The 24,515-nt window shown below is 36.1% G+C and overlaps 1 protein-coding gene across 9 annotated transcripts in view; it reads right to left on the bottom strand.

Moving 5' to 3' along the window:
• Positions 1–24,515, bottom strand: part of OSBPL9 (oxysterol binding protein like 9) — a 131,952-nt gene that overhangs the window by 65,440 nt on the left and 41,997 nt on the right. For 8 of the 9 annotated variants that reach the window (XM_081057529.1, XM_081057540.1, XM_081057530.1 and 5 more), the window contains one exon: positions 4,012–4,088. Coding sequence is in view for 4 of the 9 variants with exons in the window: in XM_081057530.1 (XP_080913656.1) it covers positions 4,012–4,088 (77 nt within the window). In the remaining 5 variants the exon portion in view is untranslated. Of the gene's footprint in view, positions 1–4,011; positions 4,089–19,626; positions 19,647–24,515 lie in introns of those variants that run through there. The other variant, XM_081057531.1, reaches the window with a different exon arrangement.

A 24,515-nucleotide genomic window follows, 5' to 3' on the forward strand; every position in this document is an offset into this window, starting at 1 on the left:
AATTGGAAATCAACAAGACATCAATAAGACCATTAAATAGTTATAAATATCCAATAAAAGTTAGATAAAATTTAAATCGTGAGAGATACAGCCATCTTGATTTTGTAAACTCTAACAGTACTAGAAGCAGAGAATGGAAACCAGAATGGTATACAGTACAAAATACTCAGTGACAAGAAAGTCTAAAGATGCTAGCAAAATCAACGCTGAAGAAACAGATTATGAGGTCTCTACTGGGGAGTGAAATAAACAAAACTAGAAAGGTACTTAATGACCGGAGAAAATGGAGGAGTAGAGCTCAGACCAAAATGAACGGAGGAGAAAGTTCAGGAGAAGTAAAGTGGTAGAAGACGATGATGGTAAGAAAACTGTGGTTAAAATAAAACACTTTTAAATTCGGTATTATGGAGGTGGTGTAGCACTTATTAACGACAATACCAAAGCAGTATATTTTAATAGCTAACATAGAGGTGAAATTCAATGGAAAAGGAAGAAATGTAAATACCCTCTCCCACTCCCATTTGGAAGAGAGCTATCCCCATGAGGACCTACTCCACAGTGCCTAGTAGTATATTATACATCTCACAGTACTCAACAAACAATGGAAAAGCAGCCTATACATCATCTGTTTGTTCCTCAATTCCTTCAATTATTTCTTCATTTATCTAACTGTTAGTGGGCACTACTTAGAATGCCGAGTTCTGGGAGTGGGCATGGTAGGAATTGTTGTATTAGCAATGGCAGCTAACACTTATCAAGTTCTCACTACAGCTAGGCATTATTTCAACAAATTTGCATTTAACTCATTTAATGGTCAAAACAACCCTATAAAATAGGTACTTTTATTCTCCTCAGTTTATAAATGAGGACACTGGACCTCAGAAAAAGTAAGTTCAATGTGAATAAATGTAAGTGTGGCACCAGAGTCAGGTTCTTCACCATACTTCACTATCTCTGGGAACAGAATCTTTACCTTTTTGTCAGTCAAATTAACACTTAAGTACATACTGTTTCCCCGAAAAGAAGACCTAGCCAGACCATCAGCTCTAATGCGTCTTTTGGAGCAAAAATTAATATAAGACCCAATATTATATTATATTACATTATATTATATCCAGTCTTATATTATATTAAAATAAGACCGGGTATTATATTAATTTTTGCTCCAAAAGAAGCATTAGAGCTGATGGTCCAGTTAGGTCTTATTTTCGGGGAAACACGGTATTTCTAAATGTCCTATCCTTTGCATGCATTAACTTAGAAAAAATATATGAAGAACTCTACTGTATTACATGTATTTTAAAATATGAAAGCTATTAGAGACTAAGACTTCTCAAAGTTATCTATTTCTTCCTGTTACTCCAAAAAAAATGTAAACTCTTATATAGAGCATATAAAATGTATTATATATATTGGATTGAGGTTTGCAAAACAAGTTGTTTACAAATAGGGACAGGACTATGGCCGCACATGTGTGAGGCTGATAAGAGTGAAGTGAAAGTAAACATGTTTATGTTTAGAGCATATACATGAAAGTAGACATGTTTATGTTTTTGTGTGAAACTGAGCATAACAAAATTGAGTGATAAACACCTAAGAGGTAAACAACTTCTGGTTATCACCTAAGAAGTAAACAAGTCCAAGGAAAAGAGGATAAAAGCAGAACTCCACAGCAATGCCATGAGTGGTCTGACTGGGCGCTCCAGCAAACACCCTCTGCGGGGTGCAAGCCATGATACTCAGGGACTCTCCGAAGTTCTTCCTAGCAAGACCAGTTTGCCTCAGACCCATCGTGGGCTCAGTCATCTCTCTCAAACCAGGAACCTTCTCCTCCACCTCAATTGACTCTGGGACTTGGTTCGTTATTAAATTCTATTCTATTCTGTATAATCTTCTGTGCTTACCAAAGCATTGGCCTCTGGAGGGACATTGGCTCCCAAATAAAGCTGTGTTTCTCACTCTATCTGAACCTGTGTGCCGGGACTTTGTTTCCCACTCACATCACGAGTACCACAAAGGGACTTAGGGTCCTGCAGAGGGGTTAATGTCCCCTTGACTTTCAGGAATAGACTGAAATGTAGCAGACTGCCTTTGCAGGCGCTCGCCACAACTCTCTTCTTAGCAAAAGCTCCTCAATTCCAAAATTGGATCAAATTAAGTACCTGACCTTAAGGAATCTGCTTCCTAACTGGGGAGGAGGATACTTTAAAAGATAAACAAGGATACGGTAAGAACTTAGTGAATTGTGCAATGAGTATGGCATTCAAAGAAAAGAGATCACTTTGAATTTGGGGGCATGGGGTCAGTCAGGCGAGGCTCCACAAAAGAGGTTGGTTCTGAACCGGGTTTTGAAGAAAAGAAGCAGTATGCGTAGGCAGCATGGAGGCAGATGGCATTTCGGAGAGAACATCCTGCACAAAAATGTGGAGACCAGACTGAAAAAGATGTGTTCAGAGGAAAGCAAGTTAGCAGCAGCATCCCCTAGTGGAAGGTTTATGTAGAGGAATGGTGGCAAAAAGGTCTAGCAGAGCAATCTGGGAATAGATCATAAAGGGAACTGAATGTCAGTCTAATGAGCTGGGAGAGAATTTCACCTTCCATATTTCGTCTAATATGATTCTTAAAACACTTATCTTCATATAATATTGAGTGTCAACTAATTGAAAAATAACAAAAAAATTTTAAACAACTAACAAAACACTTATCTTCTAACGATCACAAATTTGCTGAAATGATGCTACAGTCATTTATAAAACTGCTTAATTTAAAAAAACCTACATAAGTTATAAACTTGCTTTTAAAAAGAATAGCTCATAGAGTAACATAGATCTCCTAGTTCAATTAATATTCATTACTTAGTCTCTTAATAACCACATCCTCGAATAATGTTTTCTAAGACTGTTTTTGAACATGGTCAAGTGATGAGGAGCTCATCGTCTTGTAGGACCTGAGATGCCCTATCCTATCTTGTCTAAATAGCCCAATTCTTGGTATAGGGCAAAGATAAACAGAGAGAAAGGGTTATAAAACATCAGTTTTCTATCATTCAAGCCTGTAAATCAAAACAAAATTTTCTATATGCCACAATATAAGCTCTTTCATGGGAGAATAAACACTGGAAACTATTTTCAGTATGGTAGAGTAGACATTTAGTGTTTTTGTCACCCAGCATCTTTTGTTCCCTATTCTGACTATGCTTGGGGTACAGGGGGTGTGGGGGCAGCTTCTACCCTATCTGTCATGTGTTTCTGGTGAAGCAGATAACATCCCAGCTCCAGCAGTGGAGCAGATGACTGCAAAACTGTGATTGGCCTGAACTGGGAAAATGACTGAAGCTCAGGTGATCAGTACTAACCTATCAACCCTATCATGGTCCAGAAAGAACAACAGACTTGGAGTTCCAATGAGGGGAAGATGAAATTGTTGCAGACGTCTTGCCACCACCCTAAAGGGAGAACCTAATTAAAAATGAAGCCAACCCAGAAGAATGGGGACCGAGAAACAGAGACAGGGAACCTGGGTGTTTAGGGCATTGTCTAAGTGCCTACTTCAAACCACACCTAAGCCAGGTTTGCTTTCTTCTTAAGCCAGTTTAGGTTTTTTCTTTCACTCTCACCCCAAAGAGTACTACCCAACACACATTAATTACCAAATCCTATTAACAAGAAAAGTAGGTCAAATTCTCAGCACTTATCTATTATCAATGTACTATTATATAATTTGGTTATATCAATATTCAACAATAGATACTATATTTAAAAAAGGAATCATACAATTTTACATAGCATTTCACTTTCAACATTGCCTTGCACTGTCTTATTTCTACACAAAAATCAGTATTTTAACCCACAGAAAGCAGAAGAAAATGACTGCAATTTTACTATATAACACTATAAAAGTAAGAATAAGCAATTCAGAAATTAAGTTTTCATTACATCACCTCATAGTTATTTAAAAAAAAGATGCAACAAACTAATGAACTATACACCCAGAAACCACGTAAAGACTTACTTGAAGCTGAAGAGTATGTCGTAGAATCGTTTCTTCTAAGGCATGGATCCACTTCTCTCGCTCATCAGCATCACGAGCTGGAATAAAAGATCATAAAAATTAAAACCTTAATTTCTACAATATAGAAAGTAAAAATTTTAAATCATGATATTAATAGAAAAGGTTTTTAGTTGTGCCATTTCCTTAATAGGTTCAGCCTTTTATCTGTTCCAAATATGCAATCCACTTGTAGCAATTTATAACAAAGGGAATAATTGTGTTCAATAATACTGTGTTTCCCTGAAAATAAGACCTAGCCATACCATCAGCTCTAATGTATCTTTTGGAGCAAAAATTAATATAAGACCCGATATTATATTACATTACATTACATTACATTATACCTGGTCTTATATTACATTAAAATAAGACTGGGTCTTATATTAATTTTTGCTCCAAAAGACGCATTAGAGCCGATGGTTTGGCTAGGTCTTATTTTCGGGAAACCACGGTAACAGCCTACCTTCCCACTGAAAACAACTAGAAAAGCTGCAATAATAAACAGATAATAATAATAATAATAAGCAACAGAATAATAATAATAATAAGCAACAGAATAAACAGTACTGGATTACAACCCATATAATAAAATAAATATTCAAGAGTTCAAGAATGATATAAATAATTGAATAAGTAAATAAATGAGAAAGGTGGTACAGCTCTTCCTTCAGAAGAATTACAATTCATAACTACAGAAGGAATCACAGAAATTTAAAAATTGGTTCAAGGCATCAGAAAACAACTAATATTAGAGTAACTGAAAATCATCCCACTAAGAAAACTCCAGGTCTAGGAAGTTTCACCAGAGAATTCTGTCAAATATTTAAGAAAAAAATGCCAATTTCATACAAAATCTTCCAGAGAATAGAAAAAGGAACACTCCTATCACCTTTATAGGGCCAGCACAACTTTGATACCAACCTGATAAGATTATGAGAAAAAAATGTATAGGCAATTCTAATGTAATAAAACACATTTTAAAAATTCCTATAAATATTACTATGTCATGTCCAAGTTGAGTTTATTCCAGAAATACAAGGTTGGTTGAACATGCAAAAATTAAATCAACATTCAACAATATGAAAATACATATGAACAAGGTTATTCACTATAACATTGTTTATAATTTCAAAATATTGGGAAAAACCTAAGTATTTATACAGAGGAGAGTGGTTGAATAAATCATAGACAGGCAGATATAAAAAAAAGAATGAGAAAGATCTCTTTGGAGTAATTTAGTGATTTCCAGATACACTGTTGGAAAAAAAACAAAGTGTGCTACCTTTAACTTTAGAGTAAGAAGGAATGAGATATAAGAAAATATACACGCATCTACTTTTTGTGTGCAAAATAAATATAAAAAGAATGAACTAGAAACTAAAGAGACTACCTACAAGACATGGGGAAAGGATGGAAAGCAAGGGAAAATGGGAAATCGTTAGTAGGGATACAGAGGTAGTGATACTTCTCTGAATTTATCTTTTTTGTATATACTCAGATTGTTTAGAACTATAGAAATGTTTCACATACTCTCCAAAAAAAAAAGAGAAATCATTAAAATCAACCAGGATGGGAGGAGGAACCTAAAACAGAATACAAACAGTAACAAATAACCTAACTGTATTACAAATAAGATAAGCACTCTGAAGGGGATGAGGAAGAAAATAATAAACCTAACTAACTTTGAAAACAGCATTCTGACTAGATAATGCAAAAAAAGAACTATATACAAACAAATTGATTCTATTTAGTAAATCTAGTTTTTACAGGACTATACATTAGCAATCTGTATCTACAAGCAAGTAAATATATTGTAGATAATCAGAACCAGGTTTCTCACTGTCAGAGGGAAAAAAACACCAATAAGGAAAGGGAGAAGGTGAGTGAATCATGCGGTGTTGGACGAGAATTGGAAGTATCAATGAATTTATGGTTTTAGATAGATAGATAGACAGACAGACAGACAGACAGACAGACAGACAGACATAAGAGGTGCTTGAAAAAAAATGGGCCATGTCAAAATGAAACATGTCTGAAGGAGCTCCAATTAATGGCCAAAGTCTGAAGAATTTGAGCAACAGAATAAACAGTACTGGATTACAACCCATATAATAAAATAAATATTCAAGAGTTCAAGAATGATATAAATAATTGAATAAGTAAATAAATGAGAAAGGTGGTACAGCTCTTCCTTCAGAAGAATTACAATTCATAACTACAGAAGGAATCACAGAAATTTAAAAATTACCACTAGACAAATACCACAGCAATAATTGTAGGCAAGATCCACCAATGGCATACTAATACCTAAAGTCAGTGGACAAAAGTTTGAGGAGAAACAGGAATCAGCAGAGTCTCAAAGTATCTTCCCCAAGATATTTGTCAATTACAAAGGGAAAACAGTAATTTTATGATGAAGAAATCTGGCAGACACCACCTTAATCCACTGATCAAGATTAACATCACCAGTAATAAATTTATTGCTATCATATACCCCCAATATGATCCACTGGGAAGGAAACAGCATCATTCCTGTGGTATTCTTGCCCAAAATACATAACCTCAATCCAATCATGAGATAAACCCAAACCGAGACATTCTATAAAATACCTGACACATACTCATCAAAAAATGTCAAGGTCATGAAAGACAAAAAAAAGAATAAGGAACTGTCATAACTAAGCGCAATGTGGAATCTTGGATTAAATCCTGGAAAAGAAAAGGAGTATAAAAGGGAAAAATCAAATGATCTCTGTGGTTGAGTTAAAAGTATTGTACCAAATGGGTAGAAGATCCAGCTCAGGCATCAGAGCTTGAGCAGGATGAAGAGGGTGTACATCACGCCAAGGGAAAACATGGCACGGGGCATCAAAGCCCAAAACAGGATGAACAGGGAATCGACACAGTGGAAGTCCAGCATGAGGAGTCAGAGCCCAAGAAAGTGGGTGCTATGGGAAACTACATACAGAAGCACTGATCAGTACATAAGTATAAGAAGAATAAAGGGTTTCTCACCATTGGAAATAGAGTTACAAACATGGTGAGAGAGAAAACCAAAATGATTTCCGGAGTGTCATCAATTGGAAACGGAGATACCAGTATGAACTCAGGGTTTTCAATATACATGTAAGTAAATACATAGGGAAATACGGACATGGACGCACATGTCACATTCACATGTTTCTTAGCTCTCAGAGGGTCTGGACGCCATGATTCGCAACAGCAGTAAGTATACCTAGCACCAGGGGTTGATTTCTAAACACCATTCTCCATTAAAAGGAACCAGGCCTCCTTGGGAAAATTGTTGATTCCAGAACTAAGAAAACAAGCCTGGAATATTTTTTGTGTGCCAGAAAATAAGAAAGGAAATATCCAGAGTAGGGTAAGGACGCGTCAAAAGAACAAAGAAGTCAGTTTAAAGGGAATTCTACTGGCCAAATCAAGGACAATTTGAGCATCGAAATAAATAATGATAGCAATGAATTAAAATCCATTGAGTAAAACAGGAAACTATGAGTTACTGCTGATGTACATATTGAAAGTTTGATGAGGAATGGGATATCGGCACAGCTTCAAAATACTTCCCCATAAAATATTAAGAACGGAAAAAGATAAAATTTGAGAACAAGCCTGGCAAATACCAGGTTAATCAGGTGCTCAAAGCAAATGTCAGTAATGGGACAAACTGAAATCCTGTGATAAGAACACAGCATCAGTTCTATGATCTTCAGTCCAAAGATATGAAATCTGAATCAAATCATGAAGAAGCATCATAAAAAAACAAACCCAGGGACACTTCTACAAAATAATTAATCTATATCTTTAAAAAGTGTCAAGGTCATAAAAATCAAGGAAAGACTGAACCTGTTCCAGACTGAAGGAGACGAAAGAGACATGACAACTAAATGCAAAATGTGATTCTGAATCAGATACTCTTGAATACTTGATACTTGATACTGAATCAGATAAATGACATTATTGGGACAACTGGAGAAACCTGAATAGAGTCTAAGGGTTACATGGTTCTAATAATGCATCAATGATAATTTCCTGATTTTAATGGTTGTAATAGTTGTAATAGAATGGTTGTATAGTGGTTGAGAATAATTCTTATTCTCTAAGACCGAACTCCTTAAGGAGCTCTTTCCTGATGTTTTATTCACTCCCTTTGGTGGTGGCATAAGCCATGTCTTTTCACAGCTAAATACAAACTTGTCATTTATTAGATTATGAGCTCTTTGGCATCAGGGCCAGGTCGTAATAAATATTCTGCAGTAATAATAATAATAATAATAATAATAATAATAATAATAGTTAATGCTTAATAAGCACCTACCTTATGCCACTTACCTGTCCAAGTGTTGTATTTGTTATTACTTAAAATCTGTAATAACCTCATGAGATAGATACTATTACTGCCCTCATTTTACAAATGAGTACACTGAGGCTTGGAAAGGTGAAGTACCTTGCTGCAAGTCGCATGGTTAATAAATAGCAAAGCTCACAGTTGAGCTTAGGCATTCTGGCTCTAGAGTCCATATTCTTTAACTCCATATGTCACAGTGGCATATCATGACATTCTCTAAATGGTGTCTTTTGATGAACCAAAACTCTCTTAATTTTGATGTAGTTAAATTTAGCAGTCATTTTCTTTATAATTGAGCATTTTGTATCCTGTTTAAGGAACTTTTTTCTATCCCAAAGTTACGATGATTTTCTCCTGTTTTTTTAAAAAACCTTCTGGAAGCTTCATTGTTTGTATTGTCTTTCACACTTGAGAATTAAGGAATCACCTGGAATTGATTTTTGTGTATAGTGCAAGGTGAGAGTCAGGTTTCATTTTTCCCCCCCATATTGTCCTAGCACCATTTATTGAAAGATTGTTCCTTTATTGCCACATTTGTCACAAATCCAGTGTGAATGGGCCTGTTTCTGGGCTCTATTCTGTTTCATTGGTTTATTTATTTATCTTTAATACCACATTTTCTTAATTACTGTAGCTTTATAATAAGACTTTATGTTTGATAGAGTAAACCCTCTAAGAACGCTGTTTTCTCTTTTTAAGAAAGCCGGTGCTATTCTTAACCTTTTGTACCATTTTGTATTTGTATTTTAGAATCAGTTTGACAAATTTCAAAAATACCTTTTAGAATTTTAATTTGGATTGCATTTAATCTATAGATCAATTTGAATAATGTTATAATATTGAATCTTCCAATCCATGAAATGGTATTTCCATTTATTTATGTCTTCCTTGATTTACCATAATATTTTTTAAGTATAATTTTTAAAATTTGAAATAACCTCACACTTTCAGAAAAGTTACAAGTATAGTACAAAGAACTTCTTCCCCCAGAACTGTTTTAGAGTAATGTCGCATTATTCCTGAACGCTTTATAGGATATTTCCTGCAAACATTTGGGAAACAGGTTGGAATGCGTCTAGAATATTTGACTGCTTTGGGGAGGAGGAAATGGCCAAAGATTAGGAACTCAGCCCTAATCATTATTAAATAAATGGGGAGCTCCTGAAGAGTTTCAAGCGTAAGAGACATGGTCTAGTTTGCATATTAGAACATCAATCTGGCAGTGCTGTGGAGAATGAAAAATGCAGCTAAAGTGGAGGTGGCATGCCGCTTAGCAAGTGGTTGCTCATGTGAGGCCTACATTGAGAAATGACTTGGACATGACACACGCGCCCTTCTCACTGCCATCAGGGCATCACATGGCAATCATCTTTAAATCTGCTACGTATTCACAAATGGAATCAGATACCAAGTTCACCATATTCTTTCTTGACATAGCTAGAACCTCTCTATCTTTTCTTTCAATTCCTACAGACAATATGCTGGTTCAAGCACTCAGTCTCGTGCCTGTACACAAAATATCACAAACGTAGTACATGCACTAGATGCAGCCTGCATACCTCACTCAGAATGCTCTTTCCATCAAAACCCCCAACATTCTCCCATATCCTACAGAATTCACCTAACCTCCACATCTAATTCCTGCCTCTTTCACATGAACCAAACCACCTTTGCATTGACCTCTAAACACTCTAACAATTATCTTCCTACTCGTGGAATACTTTCCTCCTCTTCAAACACTGATTCTACCCTCCTTCCCATCTCTCTAAACTTCACTTGTCTTAGAACAAGTCCTAGTTATCCTCAAGGAAGTCTTACCTGAACAGTTCAAAAGCAGTGATCTCTCCCTCCTTTGAATTCCTAGAGGGCATCTAAATGCCAATACATCAGCCAATTATTCTTTGATCAATTATTTACTGACTACCTATAGAATTTCATCTTTTATTGCCCCCACACTGTTATTTACACTTTTCAAGTGTTTATGTTTTGTCTCTACGATTAGGTTATCTGACAGTAACCATAGTGTTTATCACAATACTAGATATATTCATCCATCCACCCACCCACCCACTGAATAGCTATTGTGTGCCAAGTACTGTGTAGAAACTGGGGATATAAATTCAAATAAAACCCAGTCCCTGTCTTTATGGAACTTATATTCAAGTGACAGGGAGAAACATATGTAAACTGACAGCTGCTTCTACCCAGAATGACTCGTACTACCAGAGAGGAAATCAGTGTAAGCATATAGTTCAAAACCTATCCCAAGGAGTGTGTGTTTGTGGAGATGAATTTGAGGAAGGCTTCTGGGGCAAAAAGATTCGAGCTGAGTTTTCAAAACTGAGTAGGAATTAGAGGCAAAGGTGTGAATGTGGGTGTGTGAGTAACGAGGGAGTGAGGGAAAAGGAAGAGTGTATGTGTATGTGTGTGGGGGGGGGTACTGACAAGGGAGGCATTCAAGGTAAAAAAGGACAGAATAAACAAAGGCAAATATCTGACAAATTACCTTCTCCCATTCTCCCATGAGCTAATAAACAAACTTCTACCCTACTGGATCTAATAGGAAAAATATCTTTGCGTATATGAAGCACCAATTAGATATATGGTTATTCCATCATAATAAATTATTTGTTCATATGAGAAATAAAAATACAGTAATGATATACACAATTCACAAACCACTGCAGAGGCAGCTCTCTAGAAGTAAAATTAAAGCTGTACTAATTCTGAATCCCTGATAAAAGGGCCCAATTTAATTAGTTAAAACAACTTCTGAATAGTACATTATATTCCCCACATACATAAAAACAGGTTAACTCTTCCTGTATAAAGTTATCTATACATTCAGTTTGTCTCTAGACTTTCTTCTCTAGCACCTGCCTCTCCTCTTCATTATATTTTTCAAACTCTTTCCACTCTTGGAGCCAGTGGGTTCCAAATTTTGTTTGGCCGTGACCCACCATAAATATATTTTATAACATGACCCAGTTCACAAATACATATACCCATATATGTGTACATACACATAAAACTGAACATTAGTTTCACAATATTTGCTTTCACTACATGCCATACACATTAATATCTCCTCTACTGCACTTCACTTTTTTAAACATGCTGATCTTGGCCCACTACATAGGATTCACAATCCACTAACGGATTGCTATCCAGAGTTTAGGAAAACACTGCTCTAAACTACCCCAATGCCTCACAAAGCTATCGCTTTTCAGAAACTCTTAAGCAGTATAGGACAGAGGCTAAGAAGGTTGGCTCTGATATGTGGCTTTGCCCTTATTCACCCAGACCTTGAACAAATTACTTATACTCTCTGAGGTTTACTTTTCTCATCTGTAATCTGAGGATGATAACAGTACCTAGACCTTATATGGTTGTGAGGTTCAAATGAAATAATTAATCTATACAATATTTACCACAATGCCTGACATATAGTAAAATATCAATATGGTATTATTATTCCACACAGTCTTAAGAGAAAACAAGTTCTGTTAATAATCTAATATATGATTAGCCAGAGAAAATGAGTAGGAAAGGGATTATCGGTAGCTCCTCATTTCCAATAATGCCTGGATTATATGGAAACAATATAAGGCAATATAAGGAAAAACAACATCCATCCAGTAAGTAAAATACTTACATTTTCAGAATTCCATAATCTTAGCTCTTTTATGTTTCTATTCACATTCCCTATATTATACAGATTTGAAGTAGATTTTGAGACAAGTTCCCTAAACTCCTATACCTTGCCATCCTGATCTACTGCTTAGGAATCTGTTCTTAGTCACATTTTCTTCTCCTTTAGACATACAACTATGAATAAATTACTGCCTGTTTGCAAAATAAGAGGTTATTTGCCTGTTTTGTAATTGAAGTAAAAAGAAAGAATTAGCCTCTATAATCAGGAAGGCCTCCTTTTCTCTGAAAGTTACTGTGAAATGAAAATATTACACAAAAACATTATTTACAAGTATTGAGACATTGCTCAAATGACTACGGAGCCCCAATACACACCAGGTATGATGCTGGAGATACGAGCAAGGATAAGACAGTCCATGATCTCAATTCAGTCTCCTGAAAAGTACAATCACTTGGCTGGATAGAACATTGTTTAGTGAGGGATTGGTTATCTTGACCCATTCTAATAGCCTCTAATATCTGCCTATTAGAATCCTATTCATTCTTCTGGACTATGCTAATGTTACTTTATCCACATGTTGCTTATGCTCTCTCCTTCCTTAAATTTATTCAAATATTTCAATACTCATGTAGTATATAAATACATGCCCTATACCAGTCATTGTCTTTGGCATTAGGGGCACAACTCTGAGCAATAGCTCTAGTCCAGAAAAAATCAGGGTCCAAATCTACTTTTCCTATATTAATTCTCAATATACTCTTCCACGAACCACTACATTTCAGTTACATTGTACTTATTGCTCAAGTGACTCAAGTACCAGCTTTTTGCTCAAGTTGTTCCTCAGCTGAAATGTCCAGTCTTGTCTCTGGGTAAATAACAAAAGCTAACTCTATTGAGCACTTAATTTGTGTCAGCACGGTATGACATATGTCTAAACATTTAACATATATTAACTAATTAAATCCTCACAACAACTACATGTGATAGGTATTAGTATCCTTATTTCCCAGAATCGAGAAACAGAAATGTTTAGTGTTTTGCATAGAACCTAGAAAGCAGCAAATAGGATTGCTTCAAGCAACCCTAGCTTTGTTAAATAAGCTTCATCCCATGACCTTCTTTTTTTTTTTTTAATTCAAATTTATTTATTGGGGTGACAATTGTTAATGAAATTACCCATGACCTTCTTGCTAGACAAAGTCCTTCTTCTTAAGAGAGAATAATATACACCTTTCCACACTTTGGGGATATATCATACATGAAAAGAAAGAACATGAGCCAAAAATTCTAGTCCGAAAACCTGCGTTCAAGTCCTAGGTACAGTACTTTTGTGTGATCTCTGAAGACAGTAGGTAACACCTCTGAGTATATCCGTAAATTTTAAAAGGGGTTAATATCACCAACTACTTCACAGATCTACTGTGGAAATTAGGTGAAATAAGGTATGTAACACTGGGGCCAAACTATTTTCATGATAATACTAAGGCCCTATCGCTGTTTTCCACTGTGCTCACCTCTGCACTGAAGGTACAAAGGCAATGGTGGTAAAACTGTGGGCACCTTAGCACGAATGGAGGCAATGGCACCAAATGAACTGGTGGTGGTTATTCTTCACCACCATGTATTTGCAAGAGAAAAAAATTCCTATTTCATTTAAGAGTATCCTTAAATCTCAATCCTTGAGTATAAAATTTTTAAATAGTCTACATGACAAATGGGAAGGATGCATAAAGCTTTTCTGCAGCATACCAAAGTAAAATGATTATCTCAAGGAAAAGCATGTGTACAATTGTCTGACTTAGGAACTAAGTGGCACTCTTCTCATGAAACATCATTTTTACTTGAAAGAACAACTGACAAACTATATTATTTTCACTGGAGTATCTGGCAGACATTTCCCTGAAAACGACTAAAGTGAGCCTCTCATTTCAGGGAAAATTGACAGGGTATTTTTTTGTTCGTTTGTTTTTGTTTTGGTGCCAATTATAAAATTCAGGCTTTCAAGCAAACATTAGAATTTTAGAAAACCTATATTCCCCAGCCACCATGACCTTCACAGATTCTCAATACTTAAAACCTTTTCTGATGCATTAGGGGCAATATCAACAAATGTGACCTTTTTTATGCCATATAATGAAATGTGTCTGCATATGGAAGATCCGCATGTGTCCACTGCCTGGTATTACAAAATCATACCTAGGGTAAAAGTGCCAGACAGACCATGGAATTAATGTAATAGAATATTTTCATAAATAAATTTCATTGTGATAGTTTCAGATTCGACAACACAACTAACCTGCAAGAAACTATCACTTATTGAGTTTTAACGAAATATCAAAGAAGAATATTCACAATATCTGAAAAGGCTATTAAAATACTCCTCCCTTTTGTAATTGCATATCTGTATGAAACTACATTTTCTTTATATACTTCAACCAAAACAACATATCACAAAAGATTGAATGCAGAAACAGATGTGAGAATCCAGCTATCTTCTATTAAGCCAGACATTAAAAAGATTTACAAAAATGTAAAACGATGTCATTCTTCTCACTATTTTTGTTTACTTGTTTAGGGAAATGATTATTTTCTCAGGTTATTGGTATAACAGATTTGTTATTGATATTTCTAAGTGAAAGAATAATTTTTTTAATTCTTCAGTTTTAATTTCTAACCGGATAAATTCAGCAGATATAATGCACACAAACAAAGGACTCCTTGGAGTCCTCAGTAAGCTTGTAAAGGGATTCTGAAACTAAAGTTTGAGAATCACTTGTATAAAGTATACACAAGAGACATCTTACATGATTACATATTGAGTGCCTCCTCTACTAGAATGGAAGCTCCAAGAGAGAGCAGAAGCTGGTTAGTCTTACTCGCTGTTGTATCTCTAGCACTAAGCAAAGTGCCTTGCACATTTTATAGGTATTAATTATGATTTGTGAGTGGAAACATGATGGGTAGGTAGCTAGATGGATACTGAATAAAAACATTCCACTTACATAATTAGGTGGTTCCAAATGCTGTTGACTATAATTTGTAACAAGCTTGGACAAGTTGGGTAGTCAGGGGGTGTATTTTACAGAAGGTAATAGGAGAGAGAAAAATCAATTCACATGACTCAAAATCTAAAGTAATCTAAACGAATGTTTTGATATTCAGAAGGTTTAATAGCCATAGTTTAAATAAACTTTATCATAATAAGAACAGTGGTGAGATCAGATTACAGATAGGTCTATGTACTTTATTTTGTATGGGCTTCTATCAAAGCATCTATAATACTATAATGCTCATTTGTTTACATTTTTCCTTCCCTTGAGGTCTGGGATCAAATCTGATGCAATTTTCTTGACTCTTAAAGCTTGACATGTTCTTAGCAACTAATTGATACTCATAATTACCAGACAAATGATAACCTGTCATCTTTTCAAATGATACTTTCTCAGTGAGGTCTCCTGACCAGCATATACTAAAATCAGTGCATCCCAGCCCAGCATTCCCAATTCCCCACATCCTGCTCTACTTTTTCATTTCTCCATTGTATTACTATCCCTTCTAACACATATGTATTTATTTATGTTTATTATTTACTGTCTGTCACCTGCCAATGGAATATAAGCTCCACAAAGGCAGGGATCTTTGTTTTATTTATTGATACATCCCAAACGAGAATCATACCAAATAAGTGCTCAATAAATATTTGTTGAATAAGAAATAACGATTTCATTATTCAGTGCATGGTTCCAATTTTATATTTGCAATCTAAAAATAAGTTAGAATTCCTAAAAAATCATTAGTTGTGCTTAGTACCCTTTAAAAGATGCCATAATTGACTCCCTCAAAGATTTAGGAATAGTTTTATAGCTAAAGCCTCCAAACTGTCAAATAAAACATAAGCAAATATTTACAGAAGTGTTTCTCCCCCACAACTTCTGCTTTGACTATGAAGCAATACTGTGCTTCTTCTGGACAGAGTCAGTGCTGTATTGGGCAACTGGCATCTTTGATTCAGTCAAAGCAGACAATGAAAATCAGATGTAGATTAATGGAGTCTTCTCAATTCATTCTACAATCACATGCTTCTAAATCAACTTATTCCCAGTCAATGAAAGCCTCACCAAACTTATAGGTAAATATATCCTAATAATTTTAGCTTCTGCAGAAGATGTTTCCTAACTACTTTAACTCCAGGTTTTAGTAAAGGGGTCACTATTCCTTAATCATGAATTCAGGAAAAATTAGGATTTGAGTTTTAAATCTTTAAGACTTCATATACTATGGGGGGAAATATCAGGAATAGGATGGTTTTAGAGAGTTCATCCAGGCAACGACAGGAGGTTGATTTGGCAGCACAGAGACCAGATAAAAGGAGAGAAAGAAGTTAAAAAGGACACATGCAGAAACTGTGAGAGCATAAAGATCTGGACGGTGTCAGTGACTTAGGGGACAGAGAAACGGTAGAATCCAGTGGACATAGTGACTCATTTGATGGAGAGATAATGTAGGGGATGCAGACGGAGGGAAAGAGAAGATTTCAGATTTGGTAAATTGGATAAGTGGATGTGCTCCTCCACAACGTAGAGAACATAGGAAGAAAAACAGGTGGGCAGTGGTACGTTACGAAATTTTATTTTGGGTTTGAACACACTTAGATTCGATTCTGAAATCTGGTAAACCTGACATCCTGAAGAATCTTATTATCAAAAGTTAGACTGAATTTATTAATTAACAGCACTTAAATGGATGTTTTTATAAAATAATTCCTTCGCCTTGTTGGGAGGAGCCAACAAGTAGAACCCATTTTCAATGCATTCTGGGGAAGGGAAGGGAGAGAGGGATAGAAGGAGGTAATTTTGAGAAGCTGAAGCCAAGCCTCAGTTCAGGGGGAGAAATAATAGAACTTCAAAAATACTTTCGCTGATTATCAATGTTAAGCGTTATTTAGAAAAGAAGAATGATGTTACAGAATCACTCTATTTTTGAATTAGGCAATGAAAGGAAAGATAAAAAAATTAAAACATGTTAGAAAATTCAGAAAGAAAACTAAAAGCAAGGCAAATAAAATATATCTATTACAAAGGAGAATTTGCTACTTACTTCTTTTGTCCACTTCCAAGGCAAACAAGGCCAAAACAGATGTGCCCCAATGAAGTGACAAAATCATATTAATAAGAAACTACAATGGTCAATTTATGATACTTTAAATAAAGTGCTTAGTTTTCTAAAAACAGATATCATTCCTCACATACTAAGGGTAGAAAAGCCCATTTACACTTAAAATATAATAGCTTCACCTTTCTTTACGAAAGCAGGTATTTGCAGACCAAGACTGCATATAAACTCAGACATAACCCCAGTACATTCCACAAGCTCGAACTCTATCTTGCAAAACACAACCTAGATATAGTAAAATGTCATTGATTCAGCCTTACCTACAATTTAGGACTTATGTTTATAATAATTTACACCAACTCACTGTGCTTAAACCAATTCACTAAGAACAAAGTGTATCATTCTAAAAAATGTATCAGACAACAACGTTAGCTTAATTCTAGTGTCCATAATAAAGCTAGAAAAGGGCATTTCTTTCCAGATAGTCTGTAACGCAGATTTGCTTCCCTGTCTACCACGAACCAACCTGTCTTCATGATAACACGCAAGGATACACTTCATTTATGGCATGACCTTGATTTATCTCATTAATGTAAAAATGCAGATTCCTAAAAGGAAAGGACTCAGTCTGGTTCACCTTCAAAAGTTTTGCAAGGTGACTCGAAACTTCCAAACAGAAACCATGGTCAATCATCAATTAATACACTTAAAATAGTCATTTTCTACTCGTAGTCTTTCCACTAAAAAATCAGAGTATACCTTGTGCTAGTAAGTCAGACACTGCCGCCCACATATCTGAGTACTTCTTTTCCAGCCTAAGTCCCTGATCTTGTGACTCTAAATGAAGACCACTTTCTCAGGGATCTAAAGCTCTGAAGCTTTTTTGCCCCAGTTGGATAACTCCACATATTTTTCTAAACAATTACATTTACTCCTAAAATATTCCAAAGTTATACTTTTATGCAACAAAATATAGAGGGTGACCCAAAAAATGTATACACATTTGAAGAAAGGAAAAAACTATTAAAATTGTAATGCTCTATAAGTCATGTGTATACATTTTTTTGGCACCCTTGGTGTTTATTGAGGGCATACGTGTCCATAACAGGTGTGGCCTGGTGACACAGCAGTAAAAAATACACAGTCCTTGATACTTCTCAAAGAATGGCCATACTCCCATTACTCTGTCAGAAAGCCACGGATGATTCTGAACTTCTTTTCCCCCATCCTCTTACATGCAATTAGTTGCCAAATTCTGCCTGTTATAAAGGTATCTTTCGTATTTATCCTCTGGGAAGCACTCTTATTGCCCTTGCTCCAGATCTCCTCACCTCTTTCCAGAACCTCTGCGGTAAGCTCCAAATGGCTCCCTGCCTGCAATCTCACTTCTCTCCAAAGCATCCCACAAACAGCTCCCCATGTTCCTTCTGAGCCACACCTGTGACAATGACATTTCCTTGACTAAAATACCCAATGCCTCTCCCTAATTTATAAGAAAGGTGTTTTAATTTCTCATTCTGGTATATGAGACCTTCGATGATCTATCTAGTTCCAGACTGAACTCAAGCCTCCTTCCCCTCACCTCCCAGGTATTCTAAAATACACCTACACTTCTTAACATTGCCCAAACAAGTCATCCTTTTTCATACCTCCAAGTTTTTACATACACGTTTCCGTTATGTGGAATGTGTTTCTCCTTTTTCTGAAGGTGGGTAAATGTTCTTTCCTTTCGCTCCTATCCATGTCTATCCCCCAGCTCTTTTCGTCCTTCAAAACCTGAATCAAAATCATGCTTTGTGACTCTTTCCCTGCCTCTACCAGCTCTCTCCTCTATATTTCCATAGGTCTCTACAGCATTTACATTGCATTGTAATTATTTGTCCCAAACTATGTACCTTGGATAAAGTAGTGATTTATTCAGTTTTCTTCTGTCTCTTGGGGTTGTTAAAAGAGTTAAATGAGAAAAAACAAATAAGCCTTTGGTAGAGAACCTGCACTCAGCTGCTATCCTCATCACTGTCTTTCTAATGTATATTCCCATATTTATTCCTCCCGTTAAACTGAGAGCTCACTGAATGGCAGGGAATCAGCTTTGTATCCCTGGTACCATGCTCAGTATGTGACACTTTCAAGAACATCATTTGGGTTATCTCTAGCTCAAATCTGAGGCTAGAAAAAAAGAGAAAAGGGAATCCCAGAAATAGCAGCGTGATCATCAGCAACTTTGTAAAATAAAAATAATAATACCAACAGTTACTATTTTTGAGCCCTGCTTTTGCCAGGCATCATGTTGAATATTAATATGCATTTTTCTCTCATCTTACAACAATTCTAGAAGTCAACATTGCCATTCTCATTTTACTGGTGACCCCCTGCTCCACATTTAGCCTTCTTAGGTAGACAGGACTTCCTCTGCAAAGGAGGAATAAAATGGAGAAGATACCTTCGTTTGTCTTCCACAACAACTGGGTATGCTCCCTCAGGTGACATAGTAGAACTATGCAGTCAGAACAGGAATAAATTTAAATAGGATATAGGTCAACAATATTTGACTCCCTGCCCTTTATATCCATACAGGGAACATTCCTGAGCTTTTCTTTAGCCAGTCTTCCAAGCCCCCGTCACACCATGTGACGACTGTTCACCGCGTGCTGCCTGCCGTGACTCCCACCAGTCTCTTCTGACCAGTGTCCCAGTTCCCTTGCCCGCAGCTGGGCCCCTCCCCAGTGACAACTATCAACTTGGACAAGCTAAGCACAGAAGCAACTTTGATAACCAAACCACATGATAGCATGAAAACAGTAGCTACTATCAGAGTAGGAAGCGCACTGAACTGTTTAGAGTAAGAGAAAACAGCAGTGAAGCTAGAGCTGCAAAGAGGCTGAGGTGCGGTGGAGAAGTCAGTGTGATGAAGGCATGCACAGCAGCACCGAGCAATGTAAAGAGCATGGGTCTGAATCCAGGCCTGGCCATTGCTTACACGTTACCTTGGATTAAAAACTCCTCCAAGCCTCAAAATGGAAATAAAAATACCTCTCAAATAAGCGTGTGTGGGGTATACAAGAGGATCACAACCCGAACGACACCCTTAATACATTTGCTTCCTCCCCACCCCACTTCCTCACACACTTCTAGAATATAATCAATCACCCACTCCAGGAAAGTTTTCCATTCATCCTCTCCAACATAAAAAAAAAAAATCTCACTGACTCCCGTCTCCACTTGACTTGAATCACCCATATGCAAGGGCTCAGCTCAATTCTTTTTCACATGATCCCCTGATTCCTCCCACGAGGCAGTCAGTCACTGAGAGCAGATGAGATCCTTAAAGCCAGCCACACAGCAAAGACACAGATTCTTTATAGTTTATCAGAATTCTAATTCTTTTTTTTCCAGGGCATTAGTCAAACTGTCTTAGGGTCCTCCAAATATAATATTAAGAAAATGCAATGATGAAATCCAACTTGAATTTATATGCTGGACCAATGTTCCACGTGGAGTACATTCATTAAATCACCATGATCATGAGAATGAATGTTCACAGACTGCAAGTAGAGTTAATGAAGGAGGTTGAAAAGACAAAGACGACCTTGGCAGAAGTGAGCATTTTCTTAGAAAATTCACCAGCTAGTTACCTATCTAAAAGTAAAAATAAGGGTGAGTGTAGTCTAGGCATTACCAAAAGATAGAGCTTTGACTCAAGTATATTTAATGTGGGGTCAGAGAACTACCTGAAATTGAGCAACCAGGAAACCTCTGGAATAATGATTTTCAAAATGTGAGATCCTTGAAGATAGGCATTTTGCTTCGCTCACTATTTTATACTCAGAAACTGGCCTAATGCCTGGTGTACCTAAGCACTCAAATATTTATTGATAATATCAATGAATGAAGGAGTGAATGCATGAGTGAGCGAGTGAATGAATAGAATGAATGGATGAAATAAACCAAATACTGGTATTTTCTCAAAGTGCTGAGGGGCTGCCTGAGGCAGAGCTCTAAGCCCTCAACCTTCTGACTTCAAACAGCAATTGTACTTTTTTTCTGTCTCATATCTGGGCTTCTAAATAAGACTGCCTATGTAAAATGCTTTTATTGAAAGTTTGAAAACCAAGGAAAATCTAATTATTGTATCATTTCCTTCCTTGAACTCCTATTATAGATACAAGGGTACACAATTTAATGCTTAATTGTCTCTCAAGTTACTTTTTAGTCCCCAAAATTTCTTGAGGTATGAGGTTACATTTTACATAAGCAGTACTGGCCTATTCAACGTTGATGTAATCTGTACTTTCTTGTACACTGACTCCTTGGAGAAAAATTTGAATTGTCTTATATTAGGCAACAAATGGACATTTTGCACCATCACATGGTACAAAGCCTGCCAGGCAACAATTTAGTTCTTGTAGCACCACCATCTCCACTTGAAGAGTAGTGCTCAGGAAACTATTTTAATATATTTTGCATTCCATTATGCCATTCTTCTGATTAATAGAAAAACAGAAAAATTGGAGTGACAATCATCATAAATCTTATAAACATAATATAATGAGAAATCATTAGGCATGCTGGAAAGCGTACATCTTTATCCTCTGTGGGACATTCCTTAGACTTTGGCCCATAAGACTTCAGTCCATTTCTCCATGTTCATTTTTGAAGGAAAGAAATAACATGGATGAATACAACGTATGAATAAATGTTATGTCTAAAAGGCAAGTTGTCATTAAGGACTTTACAGTATGCAGTAAGAACACATTGCCCTTTTACCCTACAAGTCTTTGATCAACTCACAGTCTGCTTTCATGCATATTTTCGGGTATTATACACTAAAGTAGGGAAATGCTTTGATTTGTATCTCTTAATTTACTGTTCACACTAACACCTACCAAGCTATGTATTTCCAAATTGTGTAAAAAGATTACTTAATATATATCTGCAATTTCTCGGATAGTAGGGTTAACGAATGACTAAGGATTCCCTATTCTCTTTCAAAAAAGATATTAAAAAAAGATGAGCACACCACCAACAACAAATAAAATGGACAAGGAAGTGAACAAGTTATCAATAAAGAAATAAACACATTAAAATACATTTTTTGGGGGGCGACAATGAATTGGCATTCTTTTAAAATTATAATACTAAAAGCCTAGGAGGAGTGTGATGAAGCAGAGGGGAGTGAAAATCAATAATCTCTCTTGAAAGCGATTGGGGAGGATTGTTTCAGAAATATTAAAAATATATCTTTTGTTCTGATAAATTCTTTTGTGAACCTATCTGTCCTAAGGTAAACAAAGATTTGGTTAATGATTTATGTACAAGGTTTCATAATGAGTTATGTTTCAAGGTTTCCTAACTATTTAAAATAGGAAAAAAACCTGTGCAACAGATGAATAGTTGAATATGATTATTCATAAAATGGAATATTATGCAACTATTAAAAATCTTAGAACTTGGAACATTTAGTGTTGGAGGGAAATGTTCATGATACAATATTTCAAATTAAAAATCTGGGAACTTTACTTATATATAATGACTCAGTTTTTTAAAATACACACAAACAACAGAAGGATCAGAAGGAAACACACAAGCATGTTGCTAATAATTATCTTCGGGTGGCAGGATTATGGGTGATTATTAGTATCATCTTTATACTAATCTGTATTTCCTCAAATTTCCAGTGAGCAGGTATTAATTTTACTACTTAGAAATTATGGAAAAGAGAATGGTGGAGAGGAAAACATAAATTACTAACAAAAATATTTAAATAGCCACTCTAATACTAGCTACTCACTAAGCCAAACAATCCATAGTTGGTTAAACCTGGGAAAATCGTAATTTCAAACATTCAGGAAGGATCTTGAACAGAAAGCAAATTAGGAAGAAGAAAGGTACACCAATCGTCCTCCTACAATACAAATAACTCCCAATATATGAATTCAGTGGCATTTTCCCACTAACACCTACTGAAATTATAACATCTAATTAGAGAATTAGTTATAGCTGATTTACTTCCCTTAGCCTGAAGTCTAAATGGTTATTTATTTTGTTTTTATTTGAGGATGGGTAACCAGGTAAAAATCAAAAATATAAAATTGCAGTGGGAAATTTTTTTAAGTCAATAATCAACAAAAGATAACGGAATCTGTTTACTCATGATAATGGTGAAATACGGCTGTTGTTAAAGCAGAAGACACAAGCCTGCAGCCACGAGCTAGTCCAATGATGCCCTGTCTGTTTCTAAATGATCAATGATGCGGATGAACCAGGCGGAGTCGATCGATGTTAATGCAGCGGGGCCATGCTGCCCTAATATGCTCGATCAATATAACTTTTCCGAATTCAACACTTTCCTTCACCACTGGGCGGAGACCGTATGTAGTAATTCTACATTTTAATAAACGAGCAAACTTTAATGGACTGAGTTGGAAAGGTCACCTATCAGACCAACCCCGGGTGACTTCCACTAAGGCTTACACAGTTCCTGAAGAGTCTTCTAATTTAAACATTTTTTTTAAATGTTTCTGAAATCTTTCTGAAGAACATACTGCTTAAATGTCTTCAGTAAAATCCTTTGAAAGTGGAGGATTATTTTATGAAGGACTAATCACATATAATATCCTTAATTTCCATCTTTAAAAAATTCAGATTTTTTTGCACGACAGGTCTGCTTAAGGCAAGTCACCCCTTATATGTAGGACAGGACACAGTCAGGGAAGATCTAAGATCAAGGGCAGGCCACTTGACTCTCATTTCTCTCACACATAAATTGGGGATAGTTCCATCTAACGTGTAAGGTTATTATGAGAGTAAACTGGAATAGCATGTGAGACCACTGGACGCAGGACAATGGTTGGCAGACTTCAGAATGCAGAAATACTAGAGAAGGTCCATTCCCAGAGTTTCTGAATCAGCAAGTCTGGGGCCAGGCCCAGACTTCTATCAAATTCCCAGGTGAGGCTGATCCTGCTGGCTGGGACCACACTTCAGGAGCTACGATCTAGATAGACCTGGGCACTAATCCACTAACCCTGGGCGCTTAGCGTCTCTGAAACTCAGTTTCTCTAACTCTAAAACTAGAAATAAAACAATCTCATTTTTGTGTAGTGTAGGAATTATGGAAATAATGCAAAGTGCCTGCTGAACACAATGCCTGCTTCATAACAGATACTTAGTAGCAGTAACAGTAGCTGTTATCACCATCACTGCTGCTACTGTTTCTACTAAGTAAAGAAACACGTAGATTAACAACATAGGAAAAATTATTAATTGCATTAAACTGAATTTTAATTTAAAGTTCCTTATATTTTATAATTCCTTTTCTGATAAATTATA

This window comes from Rhinolophus hipposideros (genome assembly GCF_964194185.1).
Source record: "Rhinolophus hipposideros genome assembly, chromosome: 8".
Lineage (NCBI taxonomy): Eukaryota > Metazoa > Chordata > Mammalia > Chiroptera > Rhinolophidae > Rhinolophus > Rhinolophus hipposideros.